Source organism: Thamnophis sirtalis, unplaced genomic scaffold (genome assembly GCF_051295495.1).
Source record: "Thamnophis sirtalis isolate CommonGarterSnake01/CBP01778 unplaced genomic scaffold, rThaSir2_p1.2 scaffold_3, whole genome shotgun sequence".
NCBI classification, from domain to species: Eukaryota; Metazoa; Chordata; class Lepidosauria; order Squamata; family Natricidae; genus Thamnophis; species Thamnophis sirtalis.
The window spans coordinates 111,660,843-111,680,887 of NW_028261383.1; the positions used below are offsets into that span (position 1 = coordinate 111,660,843).

At 40.5% G+C, this 20,045-nt stretch overlaps 1 protein-coding gene across 1 annotated transcript; it reads left to right on the plus strand.

The window, feature by feature from the left end:
* Positions 1 to 1,028: 1,028 nt before the first annotated feature.
* Positions 1,029 to 13,286, plus strand: PRDX2 (peroxiredoxin 2). The gene is made up of 6 exons (XM_014073505.2): positions 1,029 to 1,158; positions 5,421 to 5,526; positions 7,279 to 7,432; positions 8,146 to 8,268; positions 8,790 to 8,920; positions 12,979 to 13,286. The coding sequence occupies exons 2-6, from the start codon at positions 5,424 to 5,426 to the stop codon at positions 13,062 to 13,064; spliced, it is 597 nt and encodes a 198-aa protein (XP_013928980.1). The 5' UTR covers positions 1,029 to 1,158; positions 5,421 to 5,423; the 3' UTR covers positions 13,065 to 13,286.
* The last annotated feature ends 6,759 nt before the right edge of the window (positions 13,287 to 20,045 follow it).

Genomic DNA, 20,045 nt, shown 5'->3' on the forward strand with positions numbered 1-20,045 from the left:
TCGTGAATGTCCACATTAGCTGGAAATTCAAGTGAGATCAAAACTGGAATCGGAACACGGAATGCATTGTAGCTTTAAGAAATGCTCTCCTCATCCCCTGAAAGCTCTTGAGTCTACACAGCCATACCAGAAAGAAAGGATATGTTAGCATGAAGCAATTACGGTAGGCAATGAAAGAACTGCCTTTATCCGTTCAGTGGATTTCCTAAAGCATTGTAACATCCATGCAAGACTATTCTTTTAGAATAAAATAGAATTCTTTATTGGCCAAATGTGATTCGACACATAAGGAATTTGTCTTTGATGCATATGCTCTCAGTGTACATTAAAATACATTTTATTCCTCACACACACACACACAAAAACCACCTGCCCATTGTCTTTTTCAAGAACCCATTATTCCAAGTATACCTTTCTCGGTGTTAGAATTTGCCCTGTCGCCTGGCCGCCTGGCAACTATAGGGGTACTGTTGGTAAGCAAATTTGATTTTCATATGGGCTCACAGCGAGCGGAAAACATACTTAACTATAAAAACAAACTCGGGAAAGATGGGGGGGGGTTTCCACGAATTGCTTTTATTAGCATAATGGAGATCGAGCTCTTTTAACAGTTTGGACTGCGGTTCAATCGCTGGCCGTGGAACTTCGCAAGCACTCTGATTGTTTCCTGATTGCTTATTTGTGCCCTATGATTCTCATTAAGTGTTGTACCTTATGATTCTTGATGAATGTATCTTGTCTTTTTATGTACACTGAGAGCATATGCACCAAAGACAAATTCCTTGTGTGTCCAATCACACTTGGCCAATAAAGAATTATATTGTATTCTATTCTAACAGCAAAGGCCCGAACGCGGAGGGGGGGGAACCCTCCTAACCAATGATGGGAGTTTCCAAGCACCGCATGTGAAAACCCCGCGCCGACCACCTTTGTTCTCACTCCAAAATCCCCCCTTTCGGATGCGATCGAGGGAGAGGACCACGTGTGCCGCTACCCGCGAGAGAGGCGGGGCTCTTGTCATGCCCCTCCTTTACGCAGCCGAAGTCGTCCCCTTTTCCGGCTCTCAGAGTATAAAACCCTCCGCAGCAGCCGCGGGTGCCACACCTCCTTTCCCTGGAAGCGGTCACTTTTCCCCTCGTGCTGTTTGCGGAGACTGCGGCAGGTTAGGCGCTTTTAATACTCTATCGAGGCTCGTGTTGGAGGTTTCAACCGTTTGGGTCTCGGCAAGGCTAATTGGGCGGGTGGGCCTGAAGCGCCTTTGCCCCCGTCTTCAGCCTTGTGGACGAGGATTCGGGTGCGGCTGTGTGTGTCTGTGCCCCCTTTCTTCTTTTAGAGGCGTGATATCGGGGAGAAACGCTAATGCTGGATTAAGGGCTCTGCGACGCATAGTGTCTCTTTTATTTTCCCCAAAGCTGCCAGATAGGCGGGCTTTCTTCGGCGAGGAATAGGCTTCTCTTTGTTCCTAGAGAGGATGGAGAAAAGAAAGGAGGCCTTGTCTGCTTCCTTTAATGTGTGTGTATATATATATGTATATTCCCCCCTTTACCTTCCCTTTGCTTTCTTCTAGCTTTTTCCCGCTCCAATCCCTGGGGACGCTTTCTAGGCTGGCCTAATTTTTTGACGCTAGGCAGGAAAAGTAACCATGATACTTAAGACAGGGTTTCTTGTAACTTAGGAAAAAGACACAAATATAAATATAGCTAAAAGGGCATGGAACGAATGCTTGTGCCTTTCCCTTCTTTAAAGTTTGCATAGTGCTTACCCAATTTCTAAATGCTTAACTATGCTAGCTAGGGATTATAAAAATGATATCCCAGCTTCTCTCTTTAAAAAAAAATAGAGATATGCATATTTTTAAAAAAGTACAGAATGGTGTAAGGTATCTTCATGTGCCAATTTTCAGTTTAGGTCTTTACATTGGTGGACTAAGCTTTTCAGGGTTAGGGAGCAGGTTTAAGAGAATAGAGAGAACCTGGGAGTATAGTAATAGCTGTGGGCTGGGACATTTAATGATTTTGTCCTGAATATCATTTTCTTCTAGACAGCTGCACTGATAAATGCAAAGGTTATACAATTAGGTGTTTTGAATTATGCCCATTAGTGCAGATTTCACTTCTTTGAACTGCAAGGGAATTGTGCAAGGGTGAGTTCTAGTTCTGTAACTCCATAGTCTGAGGAATTCTTTGAAGTATTACAACACCTGCCAAAACGGGGGAGAGGGACCCCTCTCAAAATTAGAGATAATCAGAGCATTTTCTCTCTGCCACCTACTCATCGTCTCTCTAATAAGTAGGACTTTGCTGCTATAGTCCTGGGAGTTATTGATTGTTGGAACTCTTTATGGGAAGAAGTAACAGTATACAATAGAACTATTAACTGCTGAAGAACTGCAGGTCTGGAAATGGTCAAGGTTGGGAGAGACTCCAATGTATCATCAGTATTGACTAGGTGCAGTCAGTCCCTGCATTGGGACATATTTCAAAATATTGCAGTTACTTAACCTATTGATGAAACCAAATACCTTAAATGTTTCTGCCCCTTTTGAGCTAGGTCAGTTGATTTTGTCCCTTGTTCTAGCAAGAGTCTCATGCTTGGCAGTACTAGGACCAGTTATACCCTTATGTTTTCATGAATGATCTGTTCTGTACCAATTGTCAGCACTGCTCCATTAGATCCTTGTTGTTGCCACCATTTAGATCTGGAGTAGTTTGAAAGGACACAATTAGGGGTAGGTCAGAGTAAGGTGTCTTTTCAAACTACTGGTCCCCAAAGACAACACAGTGAGGTCCAATTGAATCCAGTTCTTTATTTGCTTACATCTAATGTAGTCTTGCCAGACTTCGGCTATAACCTTCAAAGGTAATAGAATTCTAGGGTGTGGATATCTTAAGTTTTTTTCCTCCTTCCCCATCCAGTTCAAGACTGCATAATCTCTTAACTTAGTTCCTTCTCTGGAATGTGCTGCCTCCTTCCTGGGAAGTTAGGTGCTACTCCTGACTTTATCCCTCTCTGCCAGTTCAGCTGCACACTGCATCAAAGCAGCCAGTTTGTGAAATGTCATCTGAAGGGGGGGGGGTGTTTATTAATATATAGGGACAACCATGCCCAAGCCAGAATAATTTTTTTGTATTTTTATTCTAAGAAAAGGATTAAATTGTGCTGTAGTTCCTTGATTTGCCACTGAAATTTGAGACAATTTGGGAATAACTCGCCCCAAAAGAAACAAGAGTTTTAATACAGAGAAGATACAATAAAATGAAAATATCAATTGCCTACTTTATACCATACATTTATTATCTACTGCCCATGCAACATATTATAGGGAGGGAAGTGTATACATCTTTTGAAAAGAAATGAAATGTAAATTCTTGTGAAGATTGGAAAGGACATATGTTTGTCTTTGGTCATTGTCTTCACATGCATATTGAGCTTACCCAAACTGTAAAATTTTCTATGCTTGAAGTTTAAATCCATTCTGTCTTTCTTTGGTCTGTTACTGCTGCTGGTTTTTAGGTTGTAAAAAATAAATTACATTTGGCTCTAATTAGCCAGATAGCAATACTTACTCAGTTTTGTCTGTATTTTATCATGTTGGTTTCCTGGAAGCAGCTTAGGTTTATCTTCTATCTAGGTTGAAGATCTACCTAGTTGTGTCACCCATATACCCCAAATACTCTCCTCCAAAGTCTGTTTCAAAGAACTGTGATGCCGAAAATGATGTAGTCCAGGCTAAATTCTTAAAGCAAGTGATGATTAGATATGGCTTTCCACAGGGTTTTGTTCAATGGATTGAGATTACTATTTGCAACCTTCTGCCACAGTTGACAAATTGAATTAGTTTAGACTCTTTTTGTATAGTGTGTTACATGGGAGGCTGCTCACTTTCTGCCTTATTTCATTTGATCCTTGAACTTTTGGCCACCATCTAAGTCAATCTTTAGATGGAAAGGGTATTACATTGGGAGGATATGAATATAATTTCTTTTTGTATACGGGTGACATTTAAGGAATTTTGAATCAGTATTCTACTTTGTCTAATTTTACAAAGGTTGTAGAGTATTTTGGAAAGTATTTTGGTTCTAATTAGAATAAATCTAGCTTGGCTCCCCTGGATCCCAATACATACATAGAGTTATGTAAAGAAATGGGATTTGTGATTTTTACTGATACGTTTGGGGCTGTATAAACCCAAAGGTATTTCTAAATATGTAGATATATATTGAACATTATTACTAAGTGTTGAAGTGAATGTTAATAAGTAGCTGAAAATTCCTTTAAGGCTTTGGATCAAAATTAATCTTATGAAAATGGTCCTTTGTTTCATTTATATTCTTATAGGTATGTCTACATTTTAATAAATATTTATATTGAAAACTTATTTAGGAAATATATTTGGGGAAATGGACCACAAGATTTTTCTTAGCTAAAGTGAGATTATCATTTGAGGAAGGTGGTTTTAATGTATATGTTATATAAAAGTACCACTGGACCAATAATTTATCAGCCACCTGCTGATGAAATGAAAATATAATGGAATATTTTCTTTTATGGGCTAAATTGAAAGATTATCTAGTTTTGAGATCATGGCAAGTGATTAGAACAACACAGAGCAAGAAAAGGTTTTGTTATCAATAGTAGAAGTAGTGAGAAATCTTTGGACCATATTCTAATTTGAAAATTGGTGGTAAAGCATTTTATTGGAAAGCTTGGGTAGAAACTGGGATTATTACTTTAAATCAACTACTGCGTAACTATTATTTTCAGAACTTTTTCAAATTCAATCTGGTGTTACCAGTTTGCAGCTTTCACTTACTAGTGAAAGTATTTTCAGCTTAAGCATGTTCTAACAACTAAATATGTACCAGATGATTTGGCTGCTTTTAAAGGCTTTTTTGCCTGATTGAAACTATTGCCAAAATAAAGTAGACATTTCTGTGATATTACAAACATACCTTTTAGGTCAACATTTCAGGTTGGAAATCTAGTTAATAAATGGCTTGGTAACCCTCCCTTTGCACCATACTTTTTCTTTCTATAGTTAGCAAGATGAAGGAGACATCTGAACTAGGAAATGCAGCACATTGTTCCTCAGAAAAAATGTTAAAAAAGAGTACAGCCTCACTTTGCATGCCTCAGGATTTAAAAGCATTATTAATACCATTCTATTGAACCAGTTCCTGTGACTAGGGCTTTGAATAGAGCATTATGCTGGGTTGGTAGACTTTGCTCTTTCTCTTACAGGCTCTAATTGAGTAAAAGTTGTGGTGAGAAAATGGGAAAAGATAGGCCAAAATAGTGCTGCCTCTTTTTAAATAATCAAAAGGCAATTAGACAATACTTACTCTGAATCAGACAGTTTCATTCCTGAGAAGTGGTGCATTTGCCAACTTAAGGCATACATTACTCTTCTGATATTTTAGGAAATGGCCTCTGGTAAAGCATATATTGGAAAACCAGTTCCAGATTTTCGTGCTACAGCAGTGGTAGATGGCAACATCAAGGATATAAAGCTATCAGACTACAGAGGTAAGGCACTGTAGCTTCTATTGGATTTTTAATTGTGCATCCATTGGATTACTTAGTATTCTAACCTGTCTAGACTTTATGGGAAGGCTAAGATACATTTTCCAAATAGAATGTTTTATTAATCCACTTTAGCAATGTTGGCATCTTTGGTAATTATAAAGCAAATGTATATGCTTTCATGTTTTATTTTATTTATTAAATTTGTTTGCTGTCCATCCCACTGCAAGGCAACTCTGGATGGCTTACAATATTATAATATTGTAAAATATTGTATAATGTGTGGCATGTCTAATCACATTATTTTATTTATACATACATTTTATACATTTATAAATGGACCAATTTACATTTATAAATGTATGAAATCACATTAGAATTTCAATAAAATACAAGTTATAACTAAAGATGGGGAGGAAGGGAGCAGTATGTACAGAGGTGGGGGTGGGGGAGTGGGAACTGCTATTACATCAGTCAATCACCTCCAGTGTGTGATATTGGGACCTCAAGCCAACTGACAGAGCCCAGTCTTTAGGTTCTTGTGGAAAGTCAGGAGGGCGGGAGTCAATCTCTCCTCAGGGAGCATCATGTTCCAAAGGGCAAGGGCCTTTGGAAGAAGAATCTTCTCCTGGATCCCACCAGTTGGAATTTCTTGATGGGACCTGTAGCATTCCTCCTCCGCCAGCATGGGTGCATTGGGCTTGTCCCATAGTGGTGGGACGCTTCATCAAGTAAGCTGGACCATTCAGGGCTTCATACTATAGGTAATAACTAATACCTTGAATTGTACCTAGAAACAAATGGGCAGCCAGCGCACCTCTTGGAACAGTGGTGTATCATGGGCCACTCTAGAGGTCTCAAAGACTGCCCACACCACTGCACTCCATTTAAAGCTTCCAAATGCTCTTCAAGGGTAACTTCATATGCACAAACATCATGAATGTCTCCAATCCAGGGTACGTTTGTAGTTTAATATCATCATACTTAGTTTAAGATATAATATATTATCAGTGAGCCTAATGGCCAGCCAATTTGGTGTAGTGGTTAAGCATCAGGCTATAAACTAGAGAACAGTGGATTCCAGTGTTGCCTTGGGCCCAAAGCCAGTGGGTGATCTTAGGCCCGCCACTCTATCAGACATACACAGGAGGCAGTGGCAAAGCACTTCTGGAAAAGCTTGCCAAGAAAACTGTAGAGAGTTTTCTAGGCAGTTGCCAGGTGTTAAAAACTGACTTGAAGGGACACCCCCCCCCTCCACACAAAAGCCAAAGAAGAGGTAACTGACAGTTCATAGTTCAGTATTCAATGGTATTCAATTAATGGTATTACGACTATGAATGAAATGCAGGAACATATTCAGTCTAGCTGGCCATTGCATTAAATAAAAGCTGGTTGAGTCATTTTGGGCCAGTCACTTACTCTCAGTACAACTCACTTCACAGGGTGAAAATAATAGGAGGAAGAAGTAGTGTGCATATTCACCATCTCGAGTTATTTATAAAAATAATGATGGTATAAATACAAATAAATCTGCATAGATAAATGGCATGTATTTTTTTGTAACTGGAAGAAAGATCCTGATTTGACCTGGGTAAGATGCAACCACCTTATTTATGAGTGTTCTGTTCTAGTGACTCCAACTTTTGCGCCATTTGTAATTTTTAATAGGGACACTGTCCAAAAGAGTATGGGAGTGCAAAGATTCTGGGACTCTTGGATATGATTGTTTTACTGGTGTCCATTTCTTCCATATAGGCAAATATGTGGTTCTGTTCTTCTACCCACTGGATTTTACCTTTGTCTGTCCCACTGAGATCATAGCTTTCAATGATCGAGTTGCGGAGTTCCGGAAGATTAATTGTGAGGTTATTGCTGCTTCTGTCGACTCTCAGTTTACCCATTTGGCTTGGTAAGACTCCTAGTATATAATTATTCATAGAAGTTGTTGTGCTGGAAAAATAGTTCCAGAGGTGCATATTAAAAGCTAGCTAATAATAGGACACTGACAGAAAAGAATAATTGTGCTTTCTAAGATGTGTACCCTGATCTGGATCTTGCTGATATATGGAGATCTTTTGTCATGCTTTGTTCTTGCCTTAGGAACCAGAAATATTCTAGTCATACTCAGGCAGAAGGTACAACTGATATGTCAGTCACAAGAACTGTTTGACGTTCTAGTGCTGAGAAGCACTTAGGCAGATGTTAACTGACAAATGGGTGTGGAGGTCTCCACCAATTTTATCTAGCAAAACTTGGTTGTTGATTAGGGGTTTATCAGCTGGCTCACTAGCTGACATAAGCTGGTTGTACAATTAATGCTGGACACCTGAAATGGGTGTAGAAACTCTATGCACTTCTTTGCGACAGCAAAGTCAACTATAAATCAAATGTCTCCTTGGAAAATCCAATTTTTCAGTGAGGAGAAAAATGATCTACCCATTTTTCAGACACAGTTATTTTTACAAAGTTTTGTGTTTCGTGTAGGACCAAAAAGTTAGGAAAATATATTCTATGTTTAAAGTTGCTTGTTAATTTAATAATTTCTAAAATCTAAATGGTTTCAATGTAGTGAGTTTCAGGTCATTAAAGCAGTATTGTGGATATTATTTTTTTTCCTTGTAGGACAAATACAGCAAGAAAGGATGGTGGCTTGGGTTCGACAAATATCCCACTTGTGGCAGACATCAACCATAACATTTGTAAAGATTTCGGTGTGCTCAAGGAAGAAGATGGCATTGCATACAGGTATAGAAAGTTAATTCTAAATCAGTTTGGAAAAACCTGTGGTAACTGATGGACATTTTGGTAACTTAGCTGATATAGTCCCAGCTAGCATATGTTCCTAGTGATGTAAGCAGAGTGACCAGGGTGTCATGGGACTAAAAGTGTATTCTGTTTATTAGCTATGTCTAATTAATCCATGTTGCTCAAACAACAACATGCTGGTCAAGTAAATATAAGAAAGTTATAGTAATCCAACTCTTAGCAAATGCAGACCTGAAACCTTTACAAGATTTTTTTTTAAAGCCTGTGGTTCATAGAGTTTACTGGATCTCTCTGTCTTTGTCTTAACTTTTCTTCTAACTTAATTCTTTAAATTGAGATGGGTGCATATACAAAAATTAAAAATACCACAGTTCATACTTGATCCTGGCCCTATGGTCTTTTGATTGATAGATATAAGATTCTAATAGGTTCCAAAGGCCTGTATGTTTGATAATGCTTGCATTATTGATAATGTTTGTATTATATCTTTTCTCCCTCAGAGGTCTGTTCATAATAGACGATAAAGGAATCCTGCGGCAGATCACAGTCAATGACCTACCGGTGGGACGTTCTGTAGATGAGACACTGCGCCTGGTTCAAGCCTTCCAATTCACAGACCAGCATGGTGAAGGTGAGTGAAAGATTCTGGGATAATGAAATGGACGTAGAAAGATAGCAGTAGTGCTCTGGGAAAGATGATCAATTTAAGATTGGTTCATTGTGCCCTGTTTCTCTTTAGGGTGCAATGGTGGGTCTGAGAGAGAGACAGTGGGGATTGCATAGTGGTGGTCAAACAATTTAACAGAAAGATAACTTAAATTTGGCTTTACCTTAAAAGCAGCTTTCTTTCCCAGTCTAAACTCTTACAGGTGACTTAGACATCAGTTTTTAACATCCCTTAGCTAGCATGGTCAACAGCCAGATTATGGGAAATCTATCATTTAGTAAAGCAGAGCTCAGGAATCTTCCCAGCTGGTGTATACATTTTGCAAAATTACCAAATTTCAGTGTTCTCCCATAGATTTTTATGAAGATGTCACCAATTTTTATATATTTGTGTGTGAATGGGTGGAATTATTTGTTTATTAGATTTATGCAGCATCTACCTCACATATGTGACACTAGATGGCTGAAAATAAATGGAATAAAATACATACCAGTAGAATAAAAAAAATTGAAGACATAGCATCCAAGTTTCATTAAAAAAACAACACTAATGTATCAAGGAGACAAGTTCTGTCACGCATCCAGGGAGCCAGGTTCAGGCATTAAACTAAATCAAGTTTCCAGGGCTTTGTGGAAGGTCAGCAAGGATAGGGTTAATCTAATCTCACAGGGAAGAGTGTTCCAACGAGTAGGCACCACTGCAGAAAAGGCTCTCTTTCTGGGCGCCATTAACTGACACTCCTTAGCTGAAGACACCCAGAGCATGCCTCTCCTGAATTAGGGAGAGACAGTCCTCTAAGTAACCAGGCAGACAGATAGTTGCTGACACTGTTTCAGAAAGTAATTATTGTTTTATACCCATGCCAAATAGTGAACCTCTTCAGTAGAGCCTTTTAATGTATGTAGAATTCCTAAGATACAGTTAGCAACAGTCTTAATGATTTTTGCCCGGAGCAAATTGGAACATAAGCTTGGTATCTTTCCACTTCTCATGCTGCATCTTGAAGACAGTTTCAAAAATGAACATGACATTACTTTGATCTGATGTAACAACCTCAACTTGCAGAATTAGCTTGCATGTAGAGAAATAGCTAGTTGCCCTGTTGTGCCTTGTAATTTATCTAGAGTGTAGATCATTGTCCAAAACATTTCATAAAAGGAACAACTTCTAGTCAAATAACTATTGGTAATTAAGCCAGTAAAGGAGCATGAGGCATCTGCCTTCCCAGGCAGACATGCATATTCTGAAGCCAGAATAGGAGCTTCTAGATCCAAACTGGAAGGGGAGTGCAGAGAGTCTTAAAAGTGCACATATACAATACATGCTTACCCACAGAGGCAAGAACATCTTAAGTAAATTGCTTAACTGACTGCATTAAATACCACAAATTACCGTGTTTTCCCGAAAATAAGACAGGGTCTTATTTTCTTTTTACCCACAAAATATGGCTTGGGCCTTATTATGAGGGGAGGGTTTATTGTTTTGGGGTTGCCGGGCAGCTGCTCTCTTGCGAGCAGGCTCCCAAAGAGCCGGGCACAACCTCATGTGCAAATGGCTGTGTTGTGCTGTCGCAGCAGCGCAACACAGCAGCCATGAAGTGATCACACTCATGAGCAGCCACCCGACAAACCCGCTTGCCAGCCGGGCACAGCACCATTCACTGACCTAAGGGGATCGCCAAGCCGCGTGAGCGCCTGTTCGCCGCCTGGCTCCCACGCCTTGGCGTCTTTGAAATGCCAGTGAAAGGTGCTCTGCACGGCTGGAGAGGGGGTTGCGCGAGCGGCTGTTCCGCTCCCACTCGTGCGCCTGCCAGCCTCACGATGCCCTGGCCCAGCTCTCCTCGCAGAGCCAGGGTATCTCTGCTGCCGCTGCCACCACATGGCTTTTTCGGCGGCTTCCAAACCGAGTCTTCCGGCAGTCGCCGCTCTGGGCGTATGCTCTATGGTTATACGCTCTGCCGGCAGCTGGTCCACAACCATAGAGCATATGCCCAGAGCGGCCACTGCCGGAAAACTCAGTATGGAAGCTGCCGAAAAAGTCATGCGGCGGCGGCAGCAGAGCCCTGGCTCTGCGGGAAGAACTGGGCCAGGGCATCGTGAGGCTGGGAGGTACATGAGCGGGAGCGGAACAGCTGCTCGCACAACCCCCCTCCACCATGCAGAGCGACATTCACTGGTATTTTGAAGGCGCCAAGCCGCAGGAGCCAATGCAGCTTGGCGATACCTCTAGGTCAATGAATGGAGTTGTGCCTGGCTGGAAAGGGGGGTTGCCGGGTGGCTGCTAGTGAGCATAGTCACTTCATGGCTGCTGTGTTGCGCTGCTACGACAGCACAACACAGCAATTTGCCCATGAGGCTGTGCCCGACTCTTTGGGAGTCCGCTTGCAAGAGAGCAGCCGCCCAGCAACCCCCCTCTTCAGCTGGGCACAGCACTGCTCACCAACCTAGCAGTATCCCGAAGGCGCCAAGCAATGCAATCAACCTTTGCCTCCCCCCGGTTCCCGCGGCTTGGCACTTTCGGGATACCGCTAGGTTGGTGAGCAGCGCTCTGCCTGGCCGGAGGTGGGGGGGTTGTCCAGGGGGCTTATTTGCAGGGGAGGGCTTATATTTTTGCCCACCAGAAAAATGTGGCATGGCTTTATTATCAGGACATGTCGTATTTTCAGGGAAACATGGTACTAGAATATTACAAAGTTGTGTTTGGATATCCTGGCAATCCTTCTTTCTCCGTGGCTTGCTTAACATAGGAAAGTCCTACACTTAGGTAAGAAAAGCCAAAAGTACACATAGAATCGGGGTGAAACCAGGCTTAATAGCAGTGACTGAGAGGGATCTTGGAGTCTTCGTGAACCAGCTGAATATGAGCCATTAGTGTGCAGTGGCAGCCAAAAAAGCCAATGCAATCCTAAATTGCATTAACAGAGGGATACAATAAGATCAAGGGAGGTACTAATACCACTCTATAAAGCCCTAGTAAGATCACACCTAGAGTACTGCATCCAGTTTTGGTCACCACACTATAAAAAGATGTTGAGACTCTAGAAAAAGTGCAAAGAAGAGCAACCAGGATGATTAGGGGACTGGAGACTAAAACATATGAAGAACGGTTACAGGAACTGGGCATGGCTAGTCTAGTGAAGAGAAGGACCAGGGGAGACATGATTGCAGTGTTCCAATATTTGAAGGGCTGCCACAGAGAGGAAGAGGTCAAGCTATTTTCTAAAGCACATGAAGGCCAGACAAAGAATAATGGATGGAAACTGACCAAGGATTCAACCTAGAAATGAGGAATTTTCTGACAGAACAATCAACCAATGGAACAGCTTGCCTTCGGAAGTTGTGGGAGCTTCATCACTAGAGACTTTCAAGAAGATTGGACTGCAATTAGTCAGAAATGTAGGGTCTCCTGCTGGGGGGGTGGGGGTGGACTAGATGACCTATAAGGTCCCTTCGAACTCTGTTAATCTGTTAACATTGTATGCACCAGGAATACAGGTTGATTTCCTTGTTTGCCCAAAGTGCAAACAATTCCCAGATAGCATGAAGTTATCCTGGTTTATTTAGCCATTTCTGCCATTGCAAATTGCTAATTTCCAAAATCTTTTATGACCCTTGCTGATTATGTCTTCTTATCTACATTATACTCATCTTAAACCATATTTCCCAAGAGGGTAAAAAAAACCCCAACAACCAGAAGTAACCATTATTAATTTTTTGGGTGGATATGAGATAAAATAAGGTTCAACATCCCTGTTTCATGCAAATATATTCCAGCAGAAAATACTGAGCTTTGGGGAATGTTGTCTTTTGTAGAAATTCTAAATAGTGTGCATGCACATATGCACCCATGTTATGAACTAGCTTGGGTGCCTTTCTGTTGTTAAGTCAACTAACTGGGTTCATCTCTTGTTAACAGAATAAAGAGCTAGCTTTGCTATTTATATTTGCTCCCTTGGTTGGCTTGAAAAATCCCTATTTCAATACATTTTTCCATTCTAACATTTGCTCTTGTTCTTGTTACAGTGTGCCCAGCTGGCTGGCAACCTGGCGGAGACACCATCAAACCCACTGTGAAAGACAGCAAGCTTTTCTTTGCCAAGCAACACTAGATTTCTCCTTTTGTATGCTCTGTTACTGAAGTAATCTGGTTTAATGTAAAGGGATTTTCAGTAAATTCTCCATAAGAAAGAAGTTTTGGAGATAGTTTGTCTATAAAAGTCAGCTGCTGTATAAGTAATTGCCCATAGAACTAGATTAAATGCAAATTTCAGTTGGGCATCTTCATTTCACAGTAAAATGATCATTAAAGGGAGCATGATGGTACCTTCTAATATCTGTATTGCTGAACTTATTTTAAAATAAGAAAACAGTTCCAAGATCGTAATGCTGAATGTTATGCAGGAAGGCGGGTTATATGTAGCAGGAGCAGATAAATAGATCTGATTTTGGAAATGCACAGCATGCATTCTTGTTTGTCTTTCCTTTCATGCCTTTTGTTAAACTGTCAATGTAGCAGGCACTGATTTTTTTTAAAAAGTGCTAAAATCAAGAGAAGACATAGCTATTAGCTGACAAGCCACAAATCAGTCCACCTATTGGGTAAGAAAGTAGATCTAAATCTGTTGAGATGGAAATCTTGTTTAGTCCATTGGCATCCAATTTTAGAAAATACACATATTCCTAGCGCACGTTGTTGCTATCCTGGAACATTTTATTTATATAAAATAGGATATTGACATCTCCACTAGAAAATCCATTCTTGGGAGCTGAAAGAACTTTTGAGGACCATAAGAACGATTGGAGAGAGCCTCCACTCTTGTGAACAGGGAGGAACTTAAAAGAACCACATACAATTGTAAATCGAATAGTTTCAAGTTGGCTAACTATAGGCATCTACCTTCTACAGTCCTACATTTAAGAAACTGTAGTTTTAAAGCTTGCTGGACTGCTGCTGAGAAATATATGATATTAACCATTTTGCTTAGCATTTTTGAATTACTCGCTATTATTTTGAGTTTAGTTGCTTAATTTCACCATTCCTAGCTATAGTGATTTAGATTCTTTTCATAAATGATATTCATCTTCCTAAGAAATTCTACAATGTAAGAAAAAATGGTACTAGGTAGATTCCTTAATTCTGCAAAGACACCTTGATTCAGGATGTACAGGTAGCCACAATTGGGACTGGAACCTCTGCTGCTTAAGCAGTACATTTGTCAAGTGAGTCATGCCTGATTTTCTGACCCTTTTTGTCATGGTGGTCAAGCAAATTACTTGGTTGTTAACAAATCTGGCTATCCCCATTTACTTCGTTTAAGGGAAGCCACCTGGGAAGGTAGCAAATGGTGATCACGTGACCCTAGGATGCTGCAACCATAATAAATACATGACAGCCACCAAGCACCCACATTTTGATCAGTTGACTCTGGGCACTGGTCATATGTCACTTTTTTTCGGCTCTATAGTAACTTGGAGTGCTGATTAAATAAGTAGTCATGGGCCAAGGGCTACTTGTGGAAAATCTGCTACAGGCTAGAAGTTTGGTTATGCTAATTGTTACAAAGGGTTAAAGCAAAAGGATCAGATAGCACATGCCTCATCAGCCCACAAATACTTTTGTGCTGACCCCCAAAGCAGTGTTCACCCTTGTTCAGTGATGGCGAACCTTTTGTGGCTCACGTGCCAAAAGCAGGGGGAGCTCAGAGGGGTCGTGTGTGGGTGTGCCACACCCATAATGCTACGCCCATGATCCCAGTGTGCATGTGTGCACAACCAGTGCGCTCCCCCATTTTTGGCGTGCTTTCTTTACCCTCCCCAGGCTCCAGAGGCTTTATAGGAGCCTGGGGAGGGCGAAAACAGCCTCCTCCCCCCCCCCCCCCCAGGAGGCCCTCCGGAGGCTTCAGGGGCTTCCCTGAACCCTCCAGAGCACGAAAAAACGGTCCTACAGGCAAACCAGAAGTTCGGGAACGGACTTCCAGTTTGCTCGTAGGGCTGGTTTTAGCCCTACGGAGCCTTCAGGAGGCTTCCCTGAAGTATCTGGAGGGCAAAAAACAACCCTACGAGCAAATCGGAAGTGACCTCCGATTTGTCCGTAGGGCTGTTTTTCATCCTCCAGAGCCTTCAGGGGCCTTTCAGAGGCTTCCCTGAAGGCTCGGGGGGGGGGGGGGCGACTCTACGAGCAACCCGGAAGTGACTCATGAAGGCTCCAGAGGGCTAGAACCGGTCCTATGAGCACACCGGAAGTACGTTTCTGAATTTTCGGTTTGCCCATAGGGCCGGTTTTTTGCACTCCAGAGGCTTCAGGGAAGCTCCCGAAGCCTCCAGAGGGCGAAAAATGGCACACGCTGGCCAGCTGACAGGGCAACACCTCGCATGCCCGGACAAATGGCTCCGCGTGCCACCTGTGGCACATGTGCCACAGGTTCTCCATCACGGCCCTAGTTCATATAGCCAAACCTAGGGGGAGAAATATTGTTTCTTAAGAAAAAGGCTGCAAAGGTAGTTATTTTGTACTTTCAGAAAATTGCCACTTACCAAATTTAGGAGTGAATTCCTTTCTATGATACAGTCACATGGCCTTTAGAAGCTAGAAAAATCCTCTAGACTCAGACTTTGAGTACATAAACATGTCCTTCCTTAGCTTAAGGAGAACAAGGAGCTCATCCCATGCTTTCTTAAATTTACTTGTATAATAGCCCAGTTTTCCTCCTGCATCTTTAAGCAGCATAACTCGTCTTGACTGTGGTTATAGTTTATTCATTACTGGTTAACTTAATCTTGGGGGTTTTTTGGAGGGAAAAATATCACCAAAGAGAACCACTCAATATGTTACATGATAAATAGCCACTTGGCTCAACGTGTTATATATACTTGCATAAACTTTACATATCATAACTAACCAAATACATATTGGCACCATTCTGATGAGTGAGGCTACAACCACATTGGATACTCTGACCAGTTCTGAAAGTTGCAGTCAAAATGCCCCATATTCAGTAGAATTAGACTTCCCATATTCTTTCAAAAAGATTACTGAAACTCAAATATCATGTAATAGTTATTTAATATTACTGAGCTACTGATTTTATATGTGCAATATGAGAGGCTGCCTCTAATATTAAATTATTCTAATTAAAAGCTAGACATTAACATGAGTAGATTTAAGAAGCATTTTATAAATATTAATGTGTTGCTCTATCTTAATAATTTCATCTAGGTTTTGGCGCAACAAAGCATAAGTGACTTCTTGTTGCTGCCTTCTGTTTTGCTTTTTAAACTTCCCAATCTTGCCTACATTCCTGGTATTCCCTGGAAGTTTTTCAGTCAACTACAGTACTGACTACACTTAAACTATCATTTTTTTAGATAGCCAGGAATTGTATTTGGATTTGGAAGGGAAAACAACTCCTGCTATACCTGTTATGCCGCTAGATGATGCTGTTGCTTCACAGAATGAGTTTCTCATTTGTTTTTGTTTTTTGGAACAAGAAGCAATGAATTAAGTCAAGCTTTCCAATTTTTGATTTGGCTGCACAAACATGAAACAGCGTATCTATGCAGATAATATGTGCCAAAGTAGGCCAAATAGTATACTTTGTTAGTACCTAGAGCACAACTGGACTGTAACAGTATTCCTACAGGAGGACGCTTTCTTTTGGTGCAAAGGATTCAGTATAATTTACCTGGTTTTCTTTAGAACCTAGAAAAGCTTCTGGAAATACACTGCCTGTTGGTTTTGAGCAAGAAAGGCCTTTTTCCTCCATCCGCTGCTTGAATTGGGACTATTCAAGTACTATTGATTTCCCCCCACTGAGTATCATTGCAGCTGTTTTACCCTTGGAGGGTGGAAAGTGTTTGATTTTTTTTCTCACTGATATTTAATCCTGGTTAATCTATGAGTTTCAACTTGCTTTTTTCCTCTTTAATCAAAATGACTATAAGACATACACCCAGTGCTTATTATGTTGGTTTTCCACATCTACTTTAATTTGGTCAATAGAGATCAGAACTAGGTATATACCATAACAGTGAGCTGCTTTCCATCCTATTATATCACCATGTCTTTTCTGTATATTGAAAAATGCAGAGAAAGTGTTAACTTACAGTGTCTTTAATTGTGAACAGATTGGAAAAGTTTTTCAACCCGACAAATCCTGTCTCACCTATGCCAATTCACTTTAATCATAGTTTATCACTGTCAAAAACAATGAGAACAAGGGATTGGTGATGCGTTTTAAAATTCCTTGTAGTCTATGACTGCAGATAGGGACTTCATTTAGTAACCTAATTTAGTGACTTGCTTCATTTAGTGATGCTGCACAGTTATGACCTTGATTAAAAAGAGATTTTGCAACCATTCCTTGCATTTACAACATTCACGGGTCTATAAAGGAAAGAAAAGCTGACATCAGGAAAAAAAAATTGAATTTCACCACTGGGTGGGGTGGGGGGGGGATGAGGATCAGTTTGTAGCACCAAGGGGGTGGTGGACTGAAAAGGTTTGAGAAGCACTGATCTAGATGAACAAGTTTAGGGAAAACTCCCAGAGAAAACAAAATATTAATTACGGTACCAGGTGCACCAGCAGGGAGCACACTTCGTTAGCTCTGGGGATGATAGAATGAACAACTCAAGATATTTGCACCATAACAGATTACAGGTAGTCCTCAATTTACTATCACAATCCCAAAATTTATGTTGATAAGTGAGATATTTGCTAGGTATTGCCCCATTTTATGACTTTTTTGCCATATTTGTTAAGTGAATGCTGTTGTTAAAATTAGTAGCGGTTGTTAAATGAATCTGGTTTTCCCATTGATTTTGTTTGTCAGAAGGTCGCAAATGGTGATCACATGACCCCTGGGCACTGAGTGAGTTGTCAAGCATCCGAATGTAAATAGCCATGCTGCAATGGTCATAAGTGTGAAAATTGGTCATGTCACTTTTTTTCAGTGCCGCTGTAACTTCAAATGGTTACTAAGCAAACTGCTGTAAGTCGAGGACTACCTGTACAAGTGACAAAGCATTGCAGAGCTCAGAGAGTCCTGAACCTTTTTGAAGCTCACAGTGCATTTACTTAAGCTGTTGTTGAGTACCAGACAGGTGGAGCCCCAAGTTTCCATATACAGTAGAAATGAGAATGGAAACCCTCTTCTAAAGCTTTATTCTGCATATAGTCTAATGAGTTTAACTTTCCTCAGGGCGAGGAAAAATGTTCTCACCCACTCCACCCAGTTACATTCTACAGTACTTATCCTTAGTTAAATTATGTGCTTGCCGTGTGCAGCCCTGTGCCTGGGTTTTGCAAAATAACAAACGAGAATGAAAACCTGGGATCCATGAGTTTTAACTACATATGTTCCCAAGTATTCTGGATTAAGGAAACAGATGGTAGCAAAAATGAGGGAACTTCCACTGAGTAGGAGATTCTATGCCTTTAAAGAAAGAAGACAAATGGGTGTTAGTCTAAATTGTTCTCAGAAGATCTCCCAAGAGGAAATTGTATCATTTTTCTCTGTAAATACTCCTGCTGAGCTACTCTTGCCCCAAACCCTGGTATTTAGCTTACACCTACTATCCTGTAGTGTAAATTCATGTCTCACCTTGTCTAATCCCCAGAGCACAGGGTTTATCATCATTTACTTTCCTGTGCATAACATTTTAGCATTGGTTTTTGCTGTTTTTATTTTACTTGTCTGCCAATTTACAGCATGAGTGTATCTATTCCTTGCGAATTGCTTATCATTCTAATGTGAAAATAGGCGACCTTGTTCATTAGTATATGGGCTAGTTACCCACTTCCTATTATCTTTGTATTTTTTTCCTCAAACTTTTTAATAAAGCCATTTTGCCATGGAGGTACTCAATAATATCCCCAATAAATTATCCTGTCAAAACAAATAATTTGACTTAGATTCTGATAAATGATACAGAAGCTAAATTGGAGCTATTCTTTTTTTAAAAGCAAGTTCTATTATCTTTCTGGCCTTAAAATCAAATTGTTTGATTTGTCCCAATAACTTGCTAATTTTTTTTAAAAAAGCTTGTCATTCTTTGAATTTTATTTTACTTTATATAACCCTGGCAAAAGAGATGTGCTATCCATTGCTTCTTTTTCCTGTAGCTTGTGGATAAAATTCACGATATTAAGTTTGATCTCAAAGTCTGATATCATTTGGGTACTGCCCATCTCAGCATTTATCTTCAGTTCTTAATATAATTGTGTCCATGGCAAGAGTATTTTCTTGACTGTACTACCTGTGATTTAAGTTTATAGAGAGGAGGTTGTGCGTAACAATTGCAGAATGTTTTCCACCAGATGTCCATGGTCCAGTGCCTTCCTGGAAGAGTAGTAAAATGTTCCTCCTTGATTCGCCTAGTAAATACCAGCCAGGCATTTATTTTGTTTTTAGCTTCTCTTACATTTCCTGTGACTTACCCATTCGAAGTCCTTTGAAGAGTGAAGATAAATGTCAAACAAATCTAGCACCTGGCTTCTTCACATTTATCTTTAAGAAATTTGCCCCATATCCCTTCAAAGAGTCTTGAAGCCACCAAGACTCAGCAACACAAATTCAGATTGCCCAAGTATTTTGAATCATTCTACCTTTTAGCATCTTTGTTTTTGTCAATATTATGTATCACTGCAATTTCCTTCTTTGCCAAGAACTGCATTGAGTAATTCTGACCTTAAACAAACACAGGCACGCGCACACACGTGCATCTGATAATCTGGTTGTATGGAGACGAGCAACAAATCCACTTCCCCATCCCCAGATTTACTTTGGTTGCTAATAATCTTATGTGTCTGTGTTGTCCCCAGTATCCTTTGTTAGTTGCAACTTGTTTTGCAAGTTTGCTGTTCCAGTTTTGCCCCGGTGTATTTATGCTACTTGTTCCTTGATAACCTGTTTTGCTTTTTTACTTCCTTTAAGTTACCTTATGATGTCAGAGCGTTAAAGGCTTCTTCCTGCTTTATTTTTACCTTCCCAGTTTCTTGTGTCCATTCCGATTTCAATAATTTAGATATGAAATGGAAGAAGAGAAGAAAACTTCCTGCCTGCCTCTTTCCCTCTCCCCACCCTCCATTC

What these genes read in the sequence shown, in the direction of transcription:
- PRDX2 (XM_014073505.2), top strand. Translation starts at nt 5,424, where the DNA reads ATGGCCTCTGGTAAAGCATATATTGGAAAACCAGTTCCAGATTTTCGT. An exon ending in CAGTTTACCCATTTGGCTTG is followed by an intron (nt 7,433 to 8,145) that starts GTAAGACTCCTA and finishes TTTTCCTTGTAG; the next exon opens with GACAAATACAGCAAGAAAGG. An exon ending in CACAGACCAGCATGGTGAAG is followed by an intron (nt 8,921 to 12,978) that starts GTGAGTGAAAGA and finishes TTCTTGTTACAG; the next exon opens with TGTGCCCAGCTGGCTGGCAA.